At 38.5% G+C, this 26,184-nt stretch overlaps 1 protein-coding gene across 2 annotated transcripts; it reads left to right on the plus strand.

Annotated features, from left to right (window-relative positions):
• Window positions 1-12,017: 12,017 nt before the first annotated feature.
• On the plus strand, window positions 12,018-25,623 carry AMER3 (APC membrane recruitment protein 3). 2 transcript variants are annotated; one of them, XM_070754032.1, is made up of 2 exons: window positions 12,018-14,964; window positions 24,892-25,623. In XM_070754032.1, exon 1 carries the CDS (start codon window positions 12,023-12,025, stop codon window positions 14,948-14,950), a length of 2,928 nt encoding a protein of 975 aa, XP_070610133.1. In that variant the 5' UTR covers window positions 12,018-12,022; the 3' UTR covers window positions 14,951-14,964; window positions 24,892-25,623. The 2 variants fall into 2 exon arrangements, with proteins under 2 accessions (XP_070610133.1, XP_070610134.1); XM_070754033.1 differs by lacking the exon at window positions 24,892-25,623 and adding an exon at window positions 17,155-17,279.
• Window positions 25,624-26,184: the final 561 nt, after the last annotated feature.

The following is a 26,184-nucleotide window of genomic DNA, read 5'->3' on the forward strand; positions in this document are numbered from 1 at the left end:
TTCTCCAAGAAGTCCAAAGTGCCAATCCGCACAGGTTTTTCAATAACAACAAAATGAGTGCTTTAATATTGCACATCTATGATAGCAAGTCACAAACATTTTGCAGAAATTTTTGTTTTGAAAATTATTTGCAGCCAACTCCGAAACAATATCTGAAGACAGGCACATATTATTCCACGAGACTTTAAAAATGAAATCCTGAATTCCTGAAAAATTGAATATATTCTTCTTTGAAAATAAAGAATGTGATATATAAGACTTAAAAAGTATGAAGCATGGAGCAAACGCTTGAGGAAGGAAATAAATGGGTTGCTCATCATTAAGAATTTGCTTTTGTGTTCACTGAATCATTATCACACTAGAAAAGCAGATGGACCTTTAGCATGATTAAACAGATGTGATGATATAAAAAGGTACATTTCAAATATGACAGTGTAATCAAGTTGTAAATGAATGCAGAAGACATGGTTGCTATGCTTAAGTGCAATAAATGTATTAAGTTAATGTAATCGATAAGAACTGGGCTGTTAGCTCATGAAATATGAGTGTCTCATAATCCGTATGGTTCTCTGAGGACTACACTTGTATGTTTCCATTTAATACTTAAGAGTTGGGCAGAAGTATCCCAAAGTGGACTATCCAATGATGGGGCGCTCAGATAATTCTAATGCCAAGACGGCTGAAGCATTAAGAGGGCAGAAAAAGAATTGTTTCCCATTGCGCAACATGAAATGGCAGTAATGAGCAGCCAAAAATTTTACTGCCGCACTGTGAGTGTGGCTTATTTTGTGGGTGTGGCTTAATGATCATGTGACTGGATAGGAGTGGCTTGTCGGCCATTTGATCAGGCGGGAGTGCCTTGAACGATCATTATCGTTCAAGTGAGCTGCTAAGTCCTCAACTTACAACCTTGCCAGTGTCGCTCGCTGGGGTGACAATTTGCTTCGCGTTTTCCACTCTTTTCTTCTTGGGTCGCGCCCCCCACCTCAAGCTGTGTAGCTAGGCTGCTGCCAGAAGCATAAAGGCTGCCAGCGCCGCTTCCACCCACGCCTTATGCTTGCACTTCAGGAAGGAGGTGGCCACGCGATGCTGGAGGGGAGCTGGGCAGGTCAGAAGGAAGCTTGTCCGAGGCCAGGAAGGAGGAAAGAGGAAAATAGTAATGAGTGCAGATGCAACAGCAGCTGCAGCAGGGGAAAAAAGGATCGTGAAATATCCAGGAACTTAATCAAATGGCGATAGACGAAGAAGTGAGCTTAACTGAGGAGGCTGGATTTCTATGATTGATAATTGAGAAACATTATGACAAGGAGCTTCCAGTGACTCAAAAGAAATTCAAAGAATAGCACTTATGAAAAAAAAATCAAATTAATTCAGGATTAATTAAGCGACCAGCCGGGTGGGCGGGCGAACTGGCAAGCGGCAAGCGGCAAGCGACCAGCCGGGCGGGCGGGCGAACAGGCAAGCGGCAAGCGAGCAGCCGGGCAGGCGGGCGAACAGGCAAGCGGCAAGCGGCAAGCAAGCGGCCGGGCGAGCGGGTGACGGGCAAGCGGCAAGCGGCAAGCGATCTTGGGGTTTCCCCTTTGCCTGGACGGCGGGAAGACCCAGGGAAGGTTCCTTCGGCCGCCCAACAGCTGATCTGCTCCGCAGCGCGGCAGCAGCGAGGAGCCGAAGATGGGGTTTCCCCATTGCCTGGGCAACGGGGAAACCCCATCTTCGGCTCCTCGCTGCTGCCGCGCTGCGGAGCAGATCAGCTGTTGGGCGGCCGAAGGAACCTTCCCTGGGTCTTCCCCGGGTCTTCCCCGCCGCCCACACGCAAACTCCACCATCTGCGCATGTGCGGCCATGGAAAAAGGGGCACGCATGCGCAGATGGTGTTTTTACTTCCGCACCACTACATCCCGAAATATCGATTATCGCGAGGGGTCTTGGAACGGAACCCTCGCGATAATCGGGGGATCACTGTACATAGCAAAGATAGGATTAGTCATCTGTCCATCCAACCACATGGCACCTGGGAAGATTAATAATAATAATAATAATAATAATAATAATAATAATAATATATTAGATTTGTATGCCACCTCTCTCTAAAGATTCGGGGCCGCTCACAACATAACAATAATACAATACATTACAAATCTAATAATAAAAATTTAAAAGTCAATTAAAAACATTAATAAACATAACCAGTGTCATAAAATCACCAACTACACATTCATACATATTCAACCCAGTTCATCATACAATAGAGGTCAGAAAACACAACGAAGGGGGGAGGGCATCATCCCCATGCCTGGCGACAGAGGTGAGTCTTCAGCATTTTACGGAAGGCGAGGAGAGTGGGGGCTGTTCAAATCTCTGAAGGAAGTTGATTCCAGAGGGCCGGTGCCACCACAGAGAAGGCTCTTCCCCTGGGCTCCGCCAACCAACATTGTTTAGATTGCATGAGCCAGCAGTCTGGGACTCACGACAGCCTACAGAGTTTCCCCTGCATGGCCCCATGGGAGCCTGACAACCAATCAGAGTGCACTTCTTGCACAGGAACAGGAGGTCCCATGGCGGCCCCCCACAAAGGGTATAAACTAGGGCACTCTCAGCACCTCAGTCTTTTTTCTCTTCAACATCTTCGAGGGATGTGATTCCCCTTCCCCCAGGACCTCAGACCATGTGATCTTGCTGTCCTCCATTAAACCATCTTTCCAAGCAGTTCCATGCTTCCAGTGTCTTTTCCTCCACTTGAGACTAAACCCAGAAGAATATTCCTTGCAACAGAACAGAATAACAGAGTTGGAAGGGACCTTGGAGGTCTTCTAGTTCAATCCCCTGCTTGAACAAGAGACCCTACATCAGTGATGGCAAACCTTTTTTTCCTTGCGTGCCCAAAGAGCGTACGTGTCTACTATTGTGCATGGGTGCGTGCCCACACCCATAATTCAAAGCCTAAGGAGGGCAAAAACCAGTTGCGGCCCTATTTGGACCAGGAGTCACTGCTCACAGTAACTCATGCCCTCATCACATCGAGGCTCGACTACTGTAACGCTCTCTACATGGGGCTACCTTTGAAAAGTGTTCGGGAACTTCAGATCGTGCAGAATGCAGCTGCGAGAGCAATCATGGGCTTTCCCAAATGTGCCCATATTACACCAACACTCCGCAGTCTGCATTGGTTGCCGATCAGTTTCTGGTCACAATTCAAAGTGTTGGTTATGACCTATAAAGCCCTTCATGGCATCGGACCAGAATATCTACAGGACCACCTTCTGCCACATGAATCCCAGCAACCAGTTAAGTCCCACAGAGTTGGCCTTCTCCGGGTTCCCTCGATTAAACAGTGTGGTTTGGCGGGACCCAGGGGAAGAGCCTTCTCTGTGGTGGCCCCGACTCTCTAGAACCAGCTCCCCCCAGAGATCAGAATTTTCCCCACCCTCCTTGCTTTTCGTAAGCTCCTTAAAACCCACCTCTGTCATCAGGCATGGGGAAATTGAGATATTTCTTTCCCCCAGGCCTATACAATTTATGCATGGTATATTTGTGTGTATGTTTGGTTTTTAATAAGGGTTTTTTAATTATTGTAAATATTAGATTTGTTATATGTTGTTTTATTATTGTTGTTAGCCACCCCGAGTCTATGGAGAGGGACGGCATACAAATCTAATAAATAAATAAAATAAATAAATAAAACAGCTTCCCCCACCCCCCGGAGGCCCTCTGCAGGCTGCAAATGACCTGTTTTTCAACTTCTGGTGGACCCAGTAGGTTCATGTTTTGCCCTCCCCAAGCTCCAAAGGCTTCCCTGGAGCCGGGGGAGAGTAAAAATGCCTCCCCCCCCAGAGGCTCTCTGGAAGCCAAAAATTGCCCTCCAGAGCCTCTGGGTGAGCGAAAAATCAGCTGGCCAGCACACACATGCACGTTGGAGCTGAGCTAGGGCACCGGCTGGCGTGCCAGTAGATATGGCTCCGGGTTCCATCTGTGCCACCCGTGCCATAGGTTCGCCATCACTGTCCTACACCATTCTGGACAAATAGTTGTCTAATCTCTTCTTGAAATCTTCCAGTGACAGAGCATCCACAACTTTTGGAAGGAAGTCATTCTAATGCTTAATTATTCTCATTGTCAGGAAATTTCCCCTTAATTCTGTGTTGGACAAGTCTTTAAGTATTGGAAGACTGCTATCATAACATCTCTGGCCCTTCTCTTTGCTAGACTAAATATAGCTAGTTCCAGCAGCCATTTAGGAGTCTTGATGTTGTAAAGAGGAAAAAAGTATTTTGCCAACAAAAATTGAATTAATGACCGCTATTAACTTATTAACATATTTTATATTTAACATATTTTATAAAGTATAAGAGTGTGATAGTTTTTTAAAATGCATAACTATAGGAGTGGGAGCAAAATGCCTCATTCAGTCCATTGAATGGTCCACCATCTGCACATTTCCGAGTTTGGCCTTATTTTGCATAATTTAGAAGACAAACTAAACATTTAAGGCTAACAGGATGAATTTTCATTAGTATCTGTGAGAGAGATAAAGTGATCATTTTAGTAAATTTATTTTCATATGTGCAATGCTCTGTTCTTGGAGAGACACAGAAATTGAACGTTACTATTTATTAAGTAACTGTGAACGTTCTTCATGTCCATAATTTTAATAAAGTTTCTTATATTTAATGTATTTTCATTTAGAAAAACCCCATCATTACTGCTTTTATCATTATCCTTTGGGCTGTTCTATTAAAACATTATTCACCAGACTTTGGTAGAAAACAATACTAGCAGAGAAAAATAATGTGCCCTGACCTGGTATCCCCATCCACACTCAGGTATGATGCTGGCAAACAATGCTCTCAATGGGCATATTGACCCATATGGCCTTGTTCCTTTGTCCTCCAAGCAAACATCACAAGCTGCGGGGAAACATTTACCAATCTTTAATGGGTCTGAGGCTGGGAAACAGGCAAGTATGGTTAGAGCAGGGGTGTCAAGCTCAAGACCAAGGGGCCTGATCCAGTCGTCGTGGTGCTTAGATCTAGCCTGGGGGGGGGGTCACCCCAGAAACAGGTGGCCCTCTGAGCTCTGTTTTCATTGGCAGAGAGTTGCAAGAGGCTGTTGCAGCTGAAAACAGATCTCAAGAGTCTATTTTCAATGGTAGAGTGCTCGGGCCACCACAGGCACCCCTGACACGAGTCATGTCGAGCTGGCCATGCTCACCAGACCCTCCCGCGGTCAAATACAATTCTGATGCAGCCCTCAATGAAATCGAGTTTGACACCCCTGGGCTACAGGATTAAATCGTCATATTCTGGAATAACTCTAAATTGGTGCCCAGCTAGTAGCTGGTAGGCATTGGGCAAGTTAGAAACATAGAAACATAGAAAACTGACGGCAGAAAAAGACCTCATGGTCCATCTAGTCTGCCCTTATACTATTTCCTGTATTTTATCTTACAATGGATATATGTTTATCCCAGGCATGTTTAAATTCAGTTACTGTGGATTTACCAACCACGTCTGCTGGAAGTTTGTTCCAAGGATCTACTACTCTTTCAGTAAAATAATATTTTCTCATGTTGCCTTTGATCTTTTCCCCAACTAACTTCAGATTGTGTCCCCTTGTTCTTGTGTTCACTTTCCTATTAAAAACACTTTTATTATATTATATTATATTATATTATATTATATTATATTATATTATATTATATTATATTATATTATATTATATTATATTATATTATATTATATTATATTATATTATATTATATTATATTATATTATATTATATTATATTATATTATATTATATTATATTATATTATATTATATTATATTATATTATATTATATTATATTATATTATATTATATTATATTATATTATATTATATTATATTATATTATATTATATTATATTATATTATATTATATTATATTATATTATATTATATTATATTATATTATATTATATTATAAAGCAGAAGAGGGGAAGTTGTGTCTTATTTTTCCATGCAACCTCCTACCACCAACCATCTGTTGGTTCTGGCTGATCAATGTTTATAATTTGGGGAGCAGCAGAGACAATTGACACACACAGGAATTTGGAAGGACATCAAATTGCATCCATAGCAAAAGTGTTGTTACCTCTTTATGAGAAAAATACTACTTTAACCCTGAACTATGAGTAATATCTGCAAGTTGCTTCAGCTTTGGGTTGAATATGGTAGAAAAAAAAGGGTTACTGGCTCATGTTTTATGCTGAGCAGGTGCAAGAGCTGTGTGATATGTGAGTTTTATTCTTTCACTTGGAAGAATGAACATATGCCCTCCGAAACAACGTTAATTAATAAACTATTGGAATGCGCAGAAATGAGCAAACTCACCCTAGAATTGTGAAATGAGCTAAAGAAAGAAATATAAATCATATGGGAGAAATTGTATATATGGCTTGAAAAAAATCATAAACTTACGAACATTAAAACTGTGATGAGAAATATATGTATTTACATATATGCAAATTGTATATTCACGTAAAAAACCTAACTACCAAGAGTATTACACTGATGTCAAGGAAGTGAATATTAGTAAAATGTCAATAATAATGTTACATGCTTTTTTTGGGTACGTTACTTGTATTACTTGTATTATATTATACCATTTCTTTTTTCATTTTGCTTTTTGCTTTCCTGTTATATGTGTTTATCTTATTGTTATTCTTTGTCCTTATGTTTGTTTGTAAAACTTTTGAAAACTCAAAATAAAAATAAAAAGATATGTGAGTTTTATTATTTATTTATTTATTGGACTTAGTAGAGGATCACAATAGTTTTTCTAAGATGAGGACAATCCCATCAGTATGGTTCATCCCCAAGTCTTTATTGGATCATTTTTGTGTGTGTTGCTTAAGAGAAAATGAGAACATACTATTGATTTTGCAACAAAGGGAATTGGGGACGCGCTCTCAGACTACAGTAACTATTGAATAGAAATGTTTTCAAATAAAAAAAAAATTTGAAAGGATGCACCTTGTTTTTGTTCCATTAGCTTATAATTGCCCCCCCCCCCCCCCCCCCCGTAAATTAGCCTAAAGTTATTTTGGAACAATTACTGTATATTCGTAGAGAAAAAAAGTGTTCAGTACATTAAAAAAATACTTTCTATCTTTCATATTGCTACCATTAGTCAGGCTATTTTATTAGAAAAACATTTTGTTTCCATGAGTTACTATGCTCACCTGGATGAATTTCTGAAGTAAATTGGTGCAAAATGTAAACAAAATAAGGGTTATTGTTCTATTTCCAGTTCCAGGTGCAAACACAAGTTGAAATGGTTTTATTTAAAGATTGATATCCCCCTTCTCATACAAGTCTGCTCATATATTTAATTTATGTTAAGTTTTTTTTAATGAGTTCTTGATACTAAGAAATATTATGGTTGATGGGTCCAACAGATTAGTGTCTTAGTGCTGCTATCCTTCCTATCCATGCATGCCTGGTTTTTGAGCAATAGACACTATATTTTAATATTTTTATTTATTTATTTATTCATTTATTCATTTAATTAATTAATTAATGTATTTATTACATTTTTTAGGCCGCCATTCTCTTTAGACTCAAGGCGGTTTACAACATATTAGCAATAGCCAGTGAAGGGCTACCAAGTTTTTTACTACCACACTGTGGGTGTGGCTTATGCAGGACGTCCTGCATTTTCTTTCAACATCTTTCAGTGTAAATTGGATGTTCTGGGGTGGAGCTCCATTTTTGCAACTCCACTGCGTTCCCCCCCATCCGGGCACAGCCCACCCCTGGCAATAGCTCTTTTTAACAGAGCCATCATATTGCCCCAGCTAGTTTTATAAATGGACTCTGTTCAAAACCCTTTTGTAATTCAAGCTAGAAAAATCAGCTTGTAATTAGTACTAGAAATAATTATTATACAAACTTACATTTATGGAATTTGACTTCCTGTGAACTAAGCAACATTTATGTCCATAAAGATTATATATCAGGAACTATGCCCTTAAACAGTTCACAATACTTTTAGATTATCTAGAATAGTTTGTTTCCAGGTTAATGACAATTAATTTGAATGTTATTAAATTAGCAAATATGTACAATTATGTCTACCCACTCTTAAAGTTTCGGAATTGACAAAAAAGGCCTAATGTTATTGATAGTTGTATGCAGTTTAGTCCATGTTGTGGTTGATATTGCATTTCTTGCATTATATATGTTTTTTGTATAAACAATAGCAATTCTTTTTAAAAAAAACCTTAATCAGCAGATTGAAGCACATCTTAACAAGGAACATAATAACCAGCTATTATTCTTAAAACACATTAGTTAATAATATATATATAGTTTAGTTAATATATATATATGACGGTCTTGGTATATTCGGGTTTCTTCCCATGTAGGATTTAGAAATTTCTGGTGACATTTTGACGAGGTCCCACTCGTCATCTTCAGGCTGGTGCTTCTGTCCTTGTTCTAGGGTGAACACAGTGAGACCTGAGCTGCCTTCCTTCTATAAATACTGGTGGCTGGGTGTAACACCAGGTGTTACCCCACTGACTCACCAGGAAGTTTCTACACAGCAGGCAATTGCTGAGCCATCAAACCACACCCAGCCACCAGTGTTCCATCTAATTTTTTTGGGGGTTGGGCGGAAAAGTATAGTGTCTGAGCAGCAGTCCCTTCGGGACTGGGCGGCACTGAAATATTAAATAAATAAACAAACAAACAAACAAACAAAAAACCCACCCTGTTTTGCCCCAGAGAATTTCAAAATAAAATACTGTACTGTGTGTCTATAACAGTGAGCTCATAATAGGGCAACTTTATCAATATCAAAATGCCACTTAAATAGTTGAGCTAGTTTCAAACTAGATTTTGATTTTCTTTCTCTCTTCCTTACTCCCATTCTTTTTCTTTCTCTTTTCCTTCCTCTCTTTTTTATATCTGTTTCTCTCTCTTCCTCTCTCTCTCCTTCCCTCTCACTCTTTCCCTCTCGGCTTCTGGGCAGGTTTGGAAAACTCTGAGTTGATGATGATTTTTAAGTGAGCGATTGCTCACTGCTCAGCTTAGAGGGAACTATGCCAGCCACCAGTATTTATAGAAGGAAGGCAGCTCAGGTCTCGCTGTGTTCGCCCTAGAACAAGGACAGAAGCACCAGCCTGAAGATGACAAGTGGGACCTCGTCGAAATGTCGCCATAAATTTCTAAATCCTACATGGGAAGAAACCCGAATATACAAAGACCGTCATACCTGTACCCGTAAAAATCTACAAACACACACACACACACACACACACACACATATTCATTATTAATTATTGCCTTTGAAAATCAGTCTTACAAACTATGTGTAAATGTGTGTGTGTGTGTGTGTGTGTAATTATTAGAGAACAACAATATACTGTATTTTATTATAGCAGCCAGTATTCATCAGCTACTGCACAGATGGCTTGTAAAAACCTCACTGTTCTAAAATTGGCTACATGTAAAAATTTGAAATCCATGCAGAGAATGACATCTAATACCTGAAGAGACTGAAAGATTGGTTAAAAGAAGGAAGAAGAGGAGAGAGGGAGGGGAAAAAAGAAAGAGGGAGGAGCAAATCCCAGTAAAGAGAAGAAATCAGCTCTTACGAGTCTTGAATATATTTCATGAGCTTCTATATAAAGACACAAGAGGCTCCGTAAAAAGGATGTAGCAATAAGGATTTCTGCAGCTGGCTTAATAAGACATGGTGAGTGTGATCTTTTGTTGCCTTAGCTGGTTGCTACATTTTGGTGCAGGGGTGTGGTGTGTTTATTTTTCTTTGTCAGTGCTAGAGTGTTTCGGATTATTTTGAATGAATTGCTTGTCACTGTTCCTTTTTCATATTTTCAACACGCAGACATTCTTTGTGTAGAAGCTGAACAGCAAGATGATGAAATCTGGTAGGATAAATTCTCCATGCCCTTGTACAACAGATTGCTATATGTAACCAGTAAAGAAATGCTGATTTTGTCTCAGGTGAATGCAAACAAGTCGTAGGAGGGGGGGGACAGGGGGGGGGGAGGCTTTCCCCCCTGGAGACAAGCTAGAGATTGGATGTTGTATTATATGTCGCATGCCATATAAGTTTCCTTAAGGTGTGAAGGTAAACAAGAGCAACACATATCTCAGCTTTAGACATGGGGAGGAAAAGCAGAGGCATTTATAAATAACTGGTGCAGAATTTTCACACAAGAGACATCTTGATGTGAAATCAATTAATCCCTCCCTCACATTCCAGTGTACAGTTCCTTTCCAATTGGCCATTTTCACAACTGCAGCAAATGAGTAATTTACTGCAATTCTTCAGTCAGGGTACCAGATAAGGCACTATCCATTATGCTGATCATAGTGCCATGCATGTAAAGAAAGAAAAGGGGGAAAAAGCAACGTAGGTGCTGCTATTACGTATTTTACTTTTCAAGGAGAGGAGCGAAGATTTCGCAACAAAGGCTTTTTTTTCAAACTACATAAACCCATTCATTTAATTAAACAGTTGTTTAAATCTTTTTTACATTTTTGAAAATATTAATACTTGTACAAACATGAAAGCTTAACAGTTTAAAGAATTGGGTTTTTTTAAAAAATGGGTGTTCTGTTTGTTTGAAAGTGATCCAAAGGAGATTCAGATGTTTTCATCCATCTGTGAGACAATCAGAAGCTGTCCTATAGCAGTTGAAATGAAAATGTTGCTTTTACCAAAGAGAGAAAAATGCTAAGAGGAACAATAAAAACAAAAAAAAATTCTGTTTCATGGCAGAAGGATTATTTTTAAATATGTGAGAAGTTGTATTGATAAAGTTTGTTTAGTAAATATGCACACATACCCAAACATGCTACTTCTTTATTTGATTGAAAAAAACCTGAGAATGCAAAGCCAAGGAATTGTAGAAATATAAACATTACTTAATATAAATCATCTCTGAGGTCCTGTGGAAGAACCAAGGCCAGGAGATACCCAAGCTTCATAAAACAAGCTATTCTAGAGGGGAATACAGAGAATATTATATCCAGAAAATATTTTATCCAATTGTATAATCTATTAAATTTACAATAAAACACAAGTATTCATTTGTTTAATTGAAATCAATGGGGATGATTGGAATCACAATTAAGAACTCACAATGACGATTGTAATTTTACCCTTAGTTTAACATATTGTGATTAAGATGAAAATTGTGGACTTAAATATAATTTCCAAGATGAAATGAATGTTTATAAACAATAGCTAATATACATATATACATGGGCCTAACTACTCTAAAAAAGCTAGTCATAATAGTGCTATTCACAAGAAGATATTTCAGCTAGAGTAACCATCTGTTTCTGAGAAAGTCATGCTGAAGTAGAAGGGATTTTGGATCATCAATAGGTGGCTAACATGCAGTCACAAATGTTAAAATATGTAGTAAATACACTGCTCAAAAAAATAAAGGAAACACTTAAACAAAACAATATAACTTCAAGTAAATCAAACTTCTGTGAAATCAAACTTTCCACTTAGGAAGCAACACTGATTGACAATCAATTTCACATGCTGTTGTACACATTCAACTTTGTACAGAACAAAGTATTCAATGAGAATATTTCATTCATTCAGATCTAGGATGTGTTATTTGAGTGTTCCCTTTATTTTTTTGAGCAGTATATATCAGTAGAGACAAGAGAATTAGGAGAAACACTTGATCAATTCCACTTGATCCTGCCAAGTCACTATTAATATCTGGATTGGATTTAGAAATAATGTATGAACAATTGTTTTCCTAAACCCTTGGCATTTTAGATGTGAGGACAAAGGAAGGGGCACATTTTTAAATTTTTAATTGTACTTGAGAAACTTAAGTATTTTGTTTCTTCACTTAAACAGGTTTGTTTTTATAATTCTGAAATTCCCATTGTAGAAAACATATCACAGATAAGTAATATTGTTATGTAATGTGATAGATACCCTTTAAGTTTTATTCTATTTTTCTAATTATAGGGCCAGCTGTGATGGAGTTCAAAAGAGGAAAAACTTTCATAAAATCTAGCATGCATCTAGCTCATGAGAAGCTACCTTTAGTGCACATAAATCCTAGAGAAAAGGATAATGTCAAAGCAGACATAAAAGAGAAGAGCCAGCCTGACGCTGAAATTCACAAAGCAACTTTTTCTGTAGATAAAAATGGCAGTTTTTCCAACAGATTAACAAAAACTGGCTCTAGTGAGAATATATTGTTGTTACCCCAATCTTTCTACAAGCCTGTTAAGAAAAGCAAAACCCACGACTGTGTTCTGGGAGGAATAACCAAAGCTGAGCCATGCAGTTACAATAATGAAACTTCCGAAGAGGAATATTTAGCTTCTGAAAAAAGCAAAGGGAGACTCATCAATAGTGCCAGCTTTTCTGGACTTGGAAACACCCAACATTTTAGTGGCAGGAAACAACCTGTGGTCAATTCAAGCCATTGTGTGAACAGCCCTCAACAGATGATTGATTACCGCAACTTTGTACCCCAAATGCCCTTTGTGCCAGCTGTTGCCAAAAGCATACCTAGGAAGAGGATTTCGCTGAAACGATCCAAAAAAGGTTTCCGAGACATCTTTCATATTAAAAAGAATAAGCCTGAGAATATTGCCTTGTTTTCAGAAAAGCAAAAAAGGGCATTTCCAGGCTACAAGTCAGAATTGGCAGGAAGGTTTGGTAAATATTTATTCAAAGCTGGTGAAACCTTTTCTACCGATTGCTTGGCACAAGACTTATCTGATGGTGAGCTCCAGTCTGAGTCTTCTTATGAATATTCAAGTACTTTGTGTGAAGATGTCGCTTCCTTGAAAAGCTTTGATTCTCTCACGGGATGTGGAGAAATCTTTGCAGATGAAAGTTCTGCTCATATGGAACTGGAGGTCAGCAAAGAAACTTTGTTTAGACAATCTCACCCAAAAGAGAATCCTGCCATGGGTTCCTTTCAAGGCGGAGTAGAGCAGCTTGCTTCCCCAGCTCAAAATGAAGCAGCTGATTTTTCAAAACTTTGGGACAACATCAATAAATCTGTGCAATTGCACCAGAAGACATTGTTTGATAGGAGTTTGCTGACCATACCTAGCAGTGAGTTGGAAAAAGGAAAGAAGGAAGCCAAAGGCTCAGATACTGACTTGCTTTCTTCTCCTGATTCTTCTAAAGAAAGTACCATAGATACAGGGACTCCAAAGAGTGACAACCAGGAATCTATGTCCACCAGTGATGAAGGATACTATGATTCATTTACTCCTGGGCATGATGATGAAATAAGAGAGGTTCAGTCCCCTGGAACACCTACTCAATTTCCAAGAGACAGTTACAGTGGAGATGCCTTGTATGAACTATTCTATGACCCTAATGAAGATCAAATCAGTCCAGTTCTAGATGACGATTTATGCTTCTCTGAAAGCATATCGGAAAAGGCAGTTGAGATACCTTTATCAATTTACAGCTTTCACGTAGGGTCAGAAGAAAATATGGCTTCCCAGCCAACCATTGATATAATCAGTCAGGGATTCCTTCACAGCACATGGAAAGGCAAAGAATGCTTGCTTAAGCTGTGTGATACTGAGCTTTCCCTGACCATGGGAATTATTAATTGGCTGCGGAAAAAACCAGGACTATTTCCCCCACAAGACTTTCCTAACAATTCTCAGACACAGATGAGAAAAGACGATGAGTCAGGGTCTCAATGCACCCCAGACTTTAAGGAAAATAAAAGCCATCCAGGGGCGTCTTCAACAGATAGCAAAACTGGAATCCAGACATATTCAGTGGAAAGAATTGAACATGATCAAAATGATATCCATGCGTGTAGCTTTCTAGAAAGAGAAGAAAATGTGAATGTCATATCTGAGCTCATAATTGACAGTGGCATACCAGGTGACAGACAAAATGTTGAGGACAGTTGGGATGAACTATTGGTAAATTCATCTGAAATAAAGGCATCTCTCTCAGAAGAATGTACAGATATTAGCATTGAATCCCTCCCGCTAGAAATCTTGAATGAAGATTCATTTTCTCACATTGTTATGGATAATCATGATGCAGAATCATGTTCTTCTTACATGACTGCAGCAACTTCTCCAGATTCTCTAGAGCCCGAAGATGACATTGAAGCAAAGAGTCAATCCTGGTCTGTTGAATGTAAGGATCCAATGGAGCCATTGAGCTTCTGTCATTCTCAAGGTCCCATTAGTGAGACTTCAGAGGAGAATAATACCAACATAATGCAGCTTTTAGAGCATTGTGTTACTCAAGCTGCTTCTTTAAAGATTGATTATGATTCTAAAAACAAGTCTTTCAAAGATAAAGAGACTGGTAATGAAATGAGCAATGACATAGCGACAACTCAATTTAAAAAACAACCTCAGTTGCAAAATGAACATAGTGAGATAACCCCAGGGCCAAAGTATGTTCTTGGCCCTCATGCAAGCCAATATAACGTTCAAACAACAATTGATGCCAAGTCTTCAGATCTTAGGAGTCAGAAAGAAAATATCATTGGTTTTGAAGATGAAAAAAACTTAAGTATCTTAGGTCGTATGGGTCAAATTACAAAGAATAAACTAATGTTCGAATATGCTCAACTGAATAGTCAAGCCTTGTCTTATATCAAAGATTTCAGAGTTGAATTTAATACCCAGAGGTCTTCTCCAACGCCAGACATTTGCAGACCTACATTTTTACCATTCTTCAGCTCCATTTGCTCAGATTCAGCCAACCAATTTTCACAATCTTTCTGCAAAAGGTTCCGTTCATTGGGGAAGGATTCATACAACCAAGGGATTATACAACCTGACTTGCCTTTTGATGGCCATTCAAAATTACAGTGTAAAGTATTACCGCAGGATGCTTCACTTTCACTTTCAAAGGATGATGTCAAAGAGAGGACAATAATGGAGAAAAACCAGGAGTAACTGGCTGAAATAAGGTGAGTTTTTGAAGTAAAATCAATGTTGCATTGGGGAAAAAAATACAAAGCTATTGCCTTTCTTGGCTAGCTAAATATTTTTAGGAATTCTATTATTATTATGCCTTTATTCTTTATTCCCTTTCTGAAACTTCATTCCTCTCTCTACATTACTTGCTTAAAATGATATAGAGAAATAAACCACAAGAAATCGCAAAAACAAGCAATCTGTAATCTAGGTGTTTGTTACCTTCACATTAGACATTTATGGCATATAAGAAAATTCATTCTTCTGTAATTATTTTTTGTTTACTCAGATGGAAATGACTTATGTTGACCATTTGTGAGGTAAATAAGTCAGAACTAATTTGATTATGCAATTATATTTCTATAATTAATATTGAAACTAAGATTGAATTGTGCGCTTGCATAAAACTTAAATTGCTTTTTTAAAAATCCTAACTCTCTTTACATAAGAAAGTTTCTCCCATTTGGCAACTTCTATGGCTTAGTGCACATCAATATTCCTAGTCCAAAGCATTATTGATGTCTAAAATAAAATATGCATTCTGCATAAATTAATGTTCACTGATAGAATTTCACAGAAAATATATCTTTTGTGAAAAACGGTGGAAAAAGCAATTGTTATTGCTTGTATTTGTGATTTTAGTTACTAATTATTCAAACATGGGACCTATATATTAAGGGCGCATGACCTGACTGAGAATGTGAGATTAAATCATGTAAGTATCATGACTCACTACATCATAGATACACAACGTGTGCAAAGTGAGGGAGGGAGAAGCAGGTGGGTGGGTGGGACGGTGGTCGTGGTTGTATAGCCAGATGAAAATTCTTTCTTTGACAATTTCCTGGTTTCTGCCTCCTGAATACAAATACAGAATATCAAGGAGCATGCTCTGTGATTAACTAGACAGCATCTTTCATAGAAGAATAGAGAAAAAGCTATTTATTTGTTTGTTTATTTGTTTGTTTGTTTGTTTATTTATTTATTTATTTATTTATTTATTTATTTATTAGATTTATTTATTTATTAGATTTGTACGCCGCCCCTCTCCGAAGACTTGGGCCGGCTCACAGCAACAGAACAATACAAATCCAAATAGTTAAAAAACAATTTAAAACCCTTAATATAAAAAACAATAATACGTCTCATACAAACCATACATGAAGCGGGAACGGCCCAGGGGAATCAATTTCCCCATGCCTAACGGCAGAGGTGGGTTTTAAGGAGTTTGCAAAAGGCAAGGAGGGTGGGGGCAATCCTAATCTCTGGGGGCGAGTTGGATCCAGAGGGTCGGGGCCGCCACAGAGAAGGCTCTTCCCCTGGGTCCCGCCAGATGACATTGTTTCATCGATGGGACCCAGAGAAGGCCAACTCTGTGGGACCTAACCAGTTGCTGGGATTCATGCGGCAGAAGGCGGTCTCGGAGATATTCTGGTCCGATGCCATGAAGGGCTTTAAAAGTGGGAAGGGCATTAATTAATTTTACAAATATTAATGTTTTATTTAATAAGTGAGAATGGAAAATATACTGTTTTTGTTTTATAGAAAAACAAATCATCAATACAGATGTTATGCAACATTTTTTATTAACATCAACTAATTAATTTTTTAATTACACTTCTATATGCATGCCGCTGAAACAATTATGAGGATCTCAGAAATATATGACATCCCCATGTCATATTTTTATGAGATAAATATAAACATATATAAAAATTTTGGGAAAATTGGAGGAACTGAATATGTACAGCCTGGAGCACAGGAGTGAATGGGGTGACACTGTGACATGAGTGAAAGTTTTAAAGGTGTGAAAAGTGTGAAAAATATTCCAGAAGGCAGCATTTTCAATATTAAGTAAAAACAAAGAACACGGGTATAACCTCAAACTGACAGGAGCAAAGTTCAAACATAATATGAGAAAATATTACTTTACAGAAAGAATAGTGGAAACTTGTAACCATTTTCCAGCAGAAGTAGAAAATAAATCATCAGTAATAGAGTTATATATTGGGATAAACACATGTCCATCCTGAACCAAAAAATTAAAATTAAAAATGAATAAATAAAATAATTAATTAATTAATTAATTAAAAACATAAGAAAAAACTCAAAGGGCAGACTTGATGAATTACTAGATCTTTTTCTGCCATCAATTTTTAAACGTTTCTATGTTTCTATTGCAGCCTGCAACATTACTTCATGAGATGTACTTCAAACAGACATTATGGAACTTGGGGCATTTTCTAATATGCTCTTTTCTAGCAGCTGTAGCATGCCACCAGTTGTCAATAAAATTGCCTGTCAGTCAGTACAATTCTATGACTAGCTATGCAAAATTAAATGCTAGTGAGGCTTATAACTGTGTACAGGACTGCAGTATTACAATAATGTCCCTTTTCCCTCCCCACCACGTGCTGCTGTCTGAGAAAGGATACTGGTACATTAAGATTTATGGTAATTGCTGATTTAAAACATTGTTGTAATCTCTGGTTACATCAGCATTTAATCTATCAGTAATTTTAGCACTCATCTGACTAATAGCTTTTGGTTACCTGCTAAACATTTAGTTACTTGGAATATTTCAAAGAAAGAACCAACAAATCAACAAGAATGCTCGTGATATATCCAGATTTCAACTCACATAGAGCTTACTTTTAGGATAACTTCATATATGGGTTTTTCATTTACCGTATTTTGAATGCCTATGTATGTTTACACCTTAAGTACATACATTAAGATTTCCCCCTGTATTTTGTAAATTGTTTTATATTCTTACAAAGAACACATTACTTCAATGCCATGAATACATTAATAATATGTTTTTAGTCAGGAAAGATACCAGACAAAGTTTAATAGGGCTTACCAGTTAATAAATTTATTTCATGAAGCTGAAATACAACTGTGAACAACAATCCAGATCTTGCTCCTTAAGATAGTTGGCAGTTGCATTTGCAATTTATTTTCCTTTTTTTAAAAAAAATAGAAAGACTCAAAGTTTTTTCACAATGGATATAGGAAGATAATTTAAAATAATCTCAATTTATAGAAAAACATAAAGATTAGCTACTGCTGCCAGTATCTCAGAAAGAATCCCAGGTTAAAATTATAGCACTGCTGCCAGTATCTCAGAAAGAATCCCAGGTTAAAATTATAGCACTTTTAAAAACCACAAATGTACATATTGATAGAAGTACACTAGAAATAGAGAAAAGACTCTTCCGTATGCGCAGAAGCAAAAAATTACTGAAATCTCGCGTGAATTTTTGTGAGATTTTCCTGTGCATGCACAGAAGCAAAATCTTTTTCAGACGCACGTGCGCACGCTTGAGCTACGGACTGCGTGCAGAGCACAACACTGGTAGCAGCAGGAGTGGCAACCTCTGCCTGGTTCAGTCCATATATACAGAGACACATAAGAAAGCCAGGTCCATTCACTTAGGTCCCTTCAGGTAATATTTGCTTCAATGTAGGAAAGTTTCTTGTAATCCCAAGTCCCTGATGATGCAGCAAATCTATTCATATCCAACTATATGCACAGCTGCGGATAGAGGGGTGCAGCTGGCATTTAAAGCACTGCTGAGGGTGGGGATTCCATATTATTATTATTTTTATTTATTTATTCATTTTTTATGCCGCCCTTGTCCTTAGACTCAGGGCGGCTTACAACATATTAGCAATAGCCCTTTTTAACAGAGCTAGGCTATTGCCCCCACAATCTGGGTCCTCATTTTACCCACCTCAGAAGGATGGAAGGCTGAGTCAACCTTGAGCCAGTGATGAGATTTGAACCGCTGACCTTCAGATCTACGTCAGCTTCAGTGGCCTGCAGTACAGCACTCTACCTGCTGCGCCACCCTGTCATACCATACGAGAATACCCTACGAGACTAGACTTTCAATCCTGGGCCTAGAAAGCCTACACCTAAGACGCCTTAAACAAGATCTAAGTATTGCCCACAAGATCATATGCTGCAACGTCCTGCCTGTCAGTGACTACTTCAGCTTCAACTACAACAACACAAGAGCGCACAACAGATTTAAACTTAATATTAACCGCTCCAAACTTGACTGTAAAAAATATGACTTCAGTAACTCAGTTGTCGAAGCGTGGAACTCATTACATAGTGTCATCCCCAAACCCCCAACACTTTACCCTTAGATTATCCACGGTTGACCTATCCAGATTCCTAAGAGGTCAGTAAGGGGCAAGTACAAGTTCACTAGAGTGCCTTCCGTCCCCTGTCCTATTGCTCTCCTATATCTCCTATACTTTTCTTCTATTCATATATCTCTTCTTCTATTCTTTCATTGATATGTTCTATTCCTATAACTTCTATTCTTTCTTAGATATATTTTACTATGAGTATATCCTCTATAACCTTCAACATGTATTTTACTATGTGCATACCCACTAAAACCCTCATTGTGTATTGGACAAAATCAATCAATCAATCAATCAATCAATCAAATCCTGTGCCTTGATAATGATTTGATACACGATACACATCTCTGTCAAAAGCCTCAGTTATTGTCTTCTGACTAGGGAAGCTATATTGACTAGTGGTAGGCCCAAGGCACTGATAGTAGTTTGAGTTTCATCTAGCATCTGCCCAGAAAGGGGGAAAAAGATGCTAGATTAAACAATTTTATACTTCATTAAACATCGTTCTTTCAACCATGGTTTTGACTCATTGTTCTGCCAGCATCTAACCTTCTCACTTTGCCATTCCTGCAATATTTCCCCTCCCTAACCCAGCTGAAGGATATTGATTATCCTTATATTAAGGTTTAAAGTAGGATTTCCCCACAATTGATTCAACTATATGTTATGGAGCTTATGGTACTGTAGCTTCTTAACTACAACCCAACCCTTATAGTGATCAAAGACAGAAATAGAAAGAAATGCATTATTGAAGCCCTTTCTCAAAATAACTCCTTACATCTCCATGCAGAGGCAGGTTTCCATGGCGACAAGTTGAGAGAGCTGGCTTGGCAAACTCTGGCAGTACTTCACTAAACAGTTGCCACGGATTTGAACTCAGGATATGTTATACACTCCTTTTTTTCCTCATGGAAAATATGTGTTCAAAAGGGTATGTGGCAATTTTACATAAGGCATGGAGACACAAATAGCAGAAGCATAGTTACCTTTATACAGTGGTACCTCGGTACTCGAACGCTTTGGTTCTCGTACTTTTTGGATAACGAACAAAATTTTCGGCAAAAATTTGCTTCGGTATCTGAACAAAAATTCAGATACCGAACAGCCAGAGAAAATTTTGTTCATTATCCGGCAGCTTCGGGGGGGCTGAGGAGCTCTATAAGAGCTCCAAGCTGCAGGAAGGGTGGGGGCTGCTGCAATCTCACTCCTTTCTGCTCCTTTCCTTTCCTCAATGCTTCCTCTTATTACCTGTAAGCAGCTGCAAAACTTTCTCCCTCCCGGCGGCTGCAATGGCTTCCCTTCGAGGAACAACAGCGCCGGGAAGTCACGTGATGAAGGGAAACCGCCGGAGCCATCTCAGCAGTTGCCGCCGTTCCAGCAGCTTCCCTTCATTACGTGACATTCCCAGCGCTGTTGTTCCTCGAAGGGAAGCCGTTGCAGACGACGGGAGGGAGAAAGTTTTTGCAGCTGCTTACAGGTAATAAGAGGAAGCATTGAGGAAAGAAAAGGAGCAGAAAGGAGTGGGATTGCAGTAGCCCCCACCCTTCCTGCAGCTTGGAGCTCTTATAGAGCTCCTCAGCCCCTTTAAGCTGCCGGGATTGGAGCAGCCCCCACCCTTCCTGCAGCTTGGAGTACCGAATTTATTTATCCCATTGGAAATAAAGAAAATAGATTTAATTGGTTCCCAGCGAGTTAACAAGGGCTGGGAACCAATTAAATCCATTTCCATTATTTCCTATGGGATAAATAAATTTGGTACTCGACCAAATCGGTTCTCAACCACACTTCTGGAACGAATTGTGGTCGAGTACCGAGGTACCACTGTATTAATATAATTGAGAATTGAGCAAAAGAATAGATCTTAGCCATAGACTGATACTCCACATACTTTCTTTTCATTCAAATTAAATATTTTAAATGAATTACAGTGGTACATCTACCTAAGAATGCCCTTAGCATTCAGGTACCGTATTACAGTATGCACTTTGGACTTGGAGGGAAATGGAATGAGGACGCTCATCTCTAGCCTTCACTACAATGCCAGTTGATGATCTACTGACCACTGGCACTGCTTGTTCTCTTTCGCTGGCTTCCTGCTACATGATAGTAATACCAACTTCCCCCATGAACATTTCACACGAGAGCTATGTGCCTTGTAACTTTACTTTCCAGATAACCCTTGTTGATACTTTAATTTGAATTATGATACAGATGAGCATCACTTTCAGAAGGCCTATTATCATCAGTGGTAGGATTCATTTTTTTTAACTACAGGTTCTGTGGGTGTGGCTTGGTGGGCATGGCATGGTTTGGTGGGTGTGGCTTGGCGAGCTTGGCAGGGGGAAAATACTTGAAAATCTCCATTCCCTCCCCACTCCAAGGGAAGGTTATTGCAAAATCCCCATTTCCTCCCGATCAGCTGAGATTCGGAAGGCAAAGAATATATGTAGACTGGGCCGGTCAGAAGTGATATTTACTGGTTCTCCTAATTACTCAAAATTGCTGAAACCAACCTCTGATTAACATGTGCCGTATTTTTAGATTGCAAATTGCTTATGGACAACAAAGCAGTTACAACCTACTTATCAGCAGAGGGCAGGATATCTCTAACATGATTTGAATGTAGTTTGTTTACTGGCAATAAAGTTATAATCAAAGCAAAGGTGTGGCAAAGAAAATAATAATAAAGAATAGCAAGGAATAACAATAGAAACACCAACCTCAAACTTCTTCCTTTTTTTTGTAGTTTTGCAATTTGATGTGTAAAGCAGTGTTTTAGATTATTCAAACTTCGTTGTTTACATACTTACATATAAATGTACAATTTAAAATTTATTTATTTATTCGATTTTTATGCCGCCCTTCTCCTTAGACTCAGTTATAAATTTAATCCATTTTAAATATTTACTTTAAAAAATTATAATAATGTTTACATACATTTCCCCAGTTTTTGATGTGGTTTTAAAAAACATTTAACCCATAGGAAAACACTAGAACAATAACAATTCATACATATTGAATTAAGAACAATTGTGTAACAAAGTGTGTTCAAAAACAAAACCAGCAGAAGAAATTTCAGGAACTAGCATTACAGTACTACCAAAAATCAAAAATTGAAAGGAAGGACTAAAAAAGCCTAACCATGATCAAGAACAAACGCACCACATATTTTAATAATTATATAAAAAATAATTTTCCTCATTTAGTGACCACGATTGGGGCAGACAACTTGGTTGTTAAGCAAAGCTGTTGGTAAAGAAAATTATGACTGTGTTTATGATTTTACTTTGGACTTCTTTGTTTCGCAGAGATGATCAAGAATGCGTTCAACAGCTGACAAACTATCCTAAAAGAGATTTGCTTCATTTATAAAATTTGCTTTATGGGAACTAGAGCTTTGTGGGATTGCTTCAGACTAGCTGCTACAAGGACTGGTTTCCTTGTATATCATATATCAGTGATGGCGAACCTTTTTTGGTTCTCATGCAAAAAGTGTGTGTGTGTGTGTGCTAGCATACATGCATGTGCCCACACCCATTCCCTCCCCCCGTGCATGCACACACCCCTGTGCTGCCACGGCATATGTACACAATCCACCCCTCCCCGCGCATGCGCACAGGCATCACTAAAGCCCGGGAAGATGAAAAAAAATGCCAAATGGGCAAACCAGAAGTTCGGAAAAAATGACTTCCTGTTTGTTCTGTTTTTTCATACTCCGGAGCCTTCAGGAAAGCTTACTGAAGCCCTAGTGCGCAAAAAGCAGCACGATGGGCAAACTGGAAATCTGTTTTCCAAACTTCTGGTTTATTTATTTATTTATTGGATTTGTATACCGCCCCTCTCCGCGGAGTCGGGGCGGCTAACAACAGTGACAAAAACAATGTAAAAATCCAATACTAAAGACAGCTAAAAACCCTTGTTATAAAACCAACCATACATACAAAGATACCATGCATAAATTGTAGAAGCCTAGGGGGAAAGATTATCTTAGTTCTCCCATGCCTGAAGGCAGAGGTGGGTTTTGAGAAGTTTACGAAAGGCAAGGAGGGTGGGGGCTATTCTAATCTCTGGGGGGACTTGGTTCCAGAGGGCCAGGGCCGCCACAGAGAAGGCTCTTCCCCTGGGCCCCGCCAACCGACATTGTTTAGTTGAAAGGACCCGGAGAAGGCCCACTCTGTGGGACCTAACTGGTCGCTGGGATTCGTGCGGCAGAAGGCGGTCCCTGAGATAATCTGGCCCGGTGCCATGAAGGGCTTTATAGGTCATAACCAACACTTTGGTTTGCTCATTGGCCTGTTTTTGCAATTTCCTGAAGCCTCTAGAGGGTGAAACAGCCTTCGCCAAGGCCGAAAATCAACTGGTAGCATATGCATGCACACTGGAGCTGACAAAGAGCAACATCTTGTGTGCCGTCTGATATGGCTCTACACGCCACCTGTGGCAAGCGTGCCATAGGTTCACCATCATGGTCTTTTATGATCCTCATATTTGTTTGTTTTGGCTTAGCATAAACTCAGTCAGTTGACTTATATATCATCTCTACCACTGATCTGACCAATAAATAAAGGTTAAGGCTTGCATATAGTCATATTATAATTTAAACTATTTGAGCTGGGTAGGTTTTGAAGCAATTATAGTACACAGTTTTATAGGACATGCCAAATTCATACAAACATGATTATTTTCTTCCTTTTGATGTTAGAGAAAAGGTGCTGACAAATCAGAGACATAATGAATTGCTTAGCTTCGTTTCTCATTATGGTTTCTACATATATAATTTTTTTCCATGTTGTGTATTCAACAATATTAGAAGTTGTGGAATGTAATGGCACAAGTTGCTTGTCCCCCTCTTTTTGAAAGGCTACAACTACATAAACAGATATAAGTAACACTACTCCTATAAGGTCAACTTGAGGAAGAAGCTGGTATTACCTGTTTTGTATACAAATACAGTGATACCTCGTCTTAGAAAACTCTCGTCATACAAACTTTTTGAGATACAAACCCGGGGTTTAAGATTTTTTTGCCTCTTCTTCTAAACTATTTTCACCTTACAAACCCAAGCAGCTGGGATGCCTCGCCTCCGGACTTCTGTTGCCAGCGAAGCGCCCGTTTTTGCACTGCTGGGATTCCCCTGAGGCTCTCCTCCATGGGAAACACCACCTCCGGATTTCCATGTTTTTTGTGATGCTGCAGGGGAATCCCAGCAGAGGAATCCTAGCAGCGCAAAAACAGGTGCCTCGCTGGCAACGGAAGTCTGGAAGTGGGGTTTCCCAGTGAGGGGAGGCTCAGTGAAATTGCAGCATCACAAAAATACAGAATCCTTGAAACCTCGAGTTTTGGGCTTGCACGCATTAATCGCTTTTCCATTGATTCCTATGGGAAACATTGTTTTGTCTTACAAACTTTTCACCTTACAAACCTCGTCCCGGAACCAATTAAGTTTGTGAGACGAGGCATCACTGTATTTGTTAGAGCACAGATATTCATCATTTATACTATTGGACCATTTTTTTTCAGTTCAGTTATTTATATGGTAAACAGTATATTCCGAAAATGTTACAATAAAATAGATTTTGATCAATTTAATATTCTTCCCTGAAACAATACAATTGTAGAACAGAGTTCCTTTATTACCTGCCCTCATAATACAGGTAATGTACCTGTATAATAATCGCAATACTCCTGACAAAGTCCAAGCTGTAAATGTAGTCTATTAAAACACAATATAATAAAGAAATATGTTCTTCAAATTCCAGGTACAACTCTAAAGAAAGCTGCCTTTCCTCTCCATTCTATAAAAATGAACTTCTCAACAAGTGAGGTAAGAAACTGGTGCCACAATGACAGAGAACTAATGAAGATACAACTATGGATAATCGTACGAAAAGAATTTGAATTTAAATAATCATAGTGTGTTCTTAACATCTTGTTATTTTATTCATTGAATGCATCTGACAAATGAATGGAGACAACCTTGATTCAGGAACTGGTCCTGCTGAGTCAAATGCAAATACTTTTTATTTTTAGAAATGTAGGTACATTCTTTCCGCATAATTCTATTTAATGTGGGCAATTTTGAGAGATTTCACAATGTGTAAGGATATATGTCATGATACCTATTAAAAACAATGTCCCAGCCCAGCTAAGATTGTTGTTTGCATATAAAGGATGTAAATGAATGTATTCCTAAATGTTTAAGGATTTCTGCATGCAAATGAGCGCTTCATAACTTTTTCACATAGCTGGAAACCTTGCTGAGAAACAAGAGCCAATATGATAATCAGCAATGGATCTGCATCCAGCTTTCACTTTCCTTCTTTCTCATCCAACACAAATGGCTGATACAGTTCTTGATTGCACTTCCGCTCACAAATGAGTCTTTTTTCAGACCAGGGGACGACTCCTAAAGAGCCATGGCAATATGTATGTAATACTGGATTAAAGGCTATCTTCCATTGAAATACATTTTAATACTATTGGTTATACCATGATTCACCATTGTGTCTGATTTTAATCATTTGAGCCCATGTATTTTCATCTACAATACAGCTGATGTGCCCTATTCAGGCTAAATTATTGTATACTTAATATCACCCATTAGAGGTATTTAAAAACCCATCTCCTGAATTTGATAGGAATGAGATTCAAGCAGCAAATTTTCTCCTATGCTTTTAAAGTTTCTTGATGCCATCTCCTGCCTATTTTTATTTCCATCTCTCACTTCCCACATCAGAATCTCTTTTGGGAAGAGTGGAGAGGGTTAATCACAGTTGGATTTCAAAAACAAATGCCAGGTCACTATCTCACATTATGGAAGCAAATAATAATTTATTTTTATTTATTCATTTGTCCAATACATAAGTACATAGGAAGAAAATAGACATGTGATAATATAAAAAGGGTGAAAGTGGGCTTAGAGGAGAGGATATATGAAAGGAAGAGAATATATAACATAGGTGAAAGAAAGGAAAGACAATTGGACAGGGGATGAAATAATAATAATTTATTAGATTTGTATGCCCCCCCTCTCCGAAGACTCAGAGCGGCTC

The sequence above is a fragment of the Erythrolamprus reginae genome, chromosome 5 (genome assembly GCF_031021105.1).
Source record: "Erythrolamprus reginae isolate rEryReg1 chromosome 5, rEryReg1.hap1, whole genome shotgun sequence".
NCBI lineage: Eukaryota > Metazoa > Chordata > Lepidosauria > Squamata > Dipsadidae > Erythrolamprus > Erythrolamprus reginae.

What these genes read in the sequence shown, in the direction of transcription:
- AMER3 (XM_070754032.1), top strand. Translation starts at nt 12,023, where the DNA reads ATGGAGTTCAAAAGAGGAAAAACTTTCATAAAATCTAGCATGCATCTA.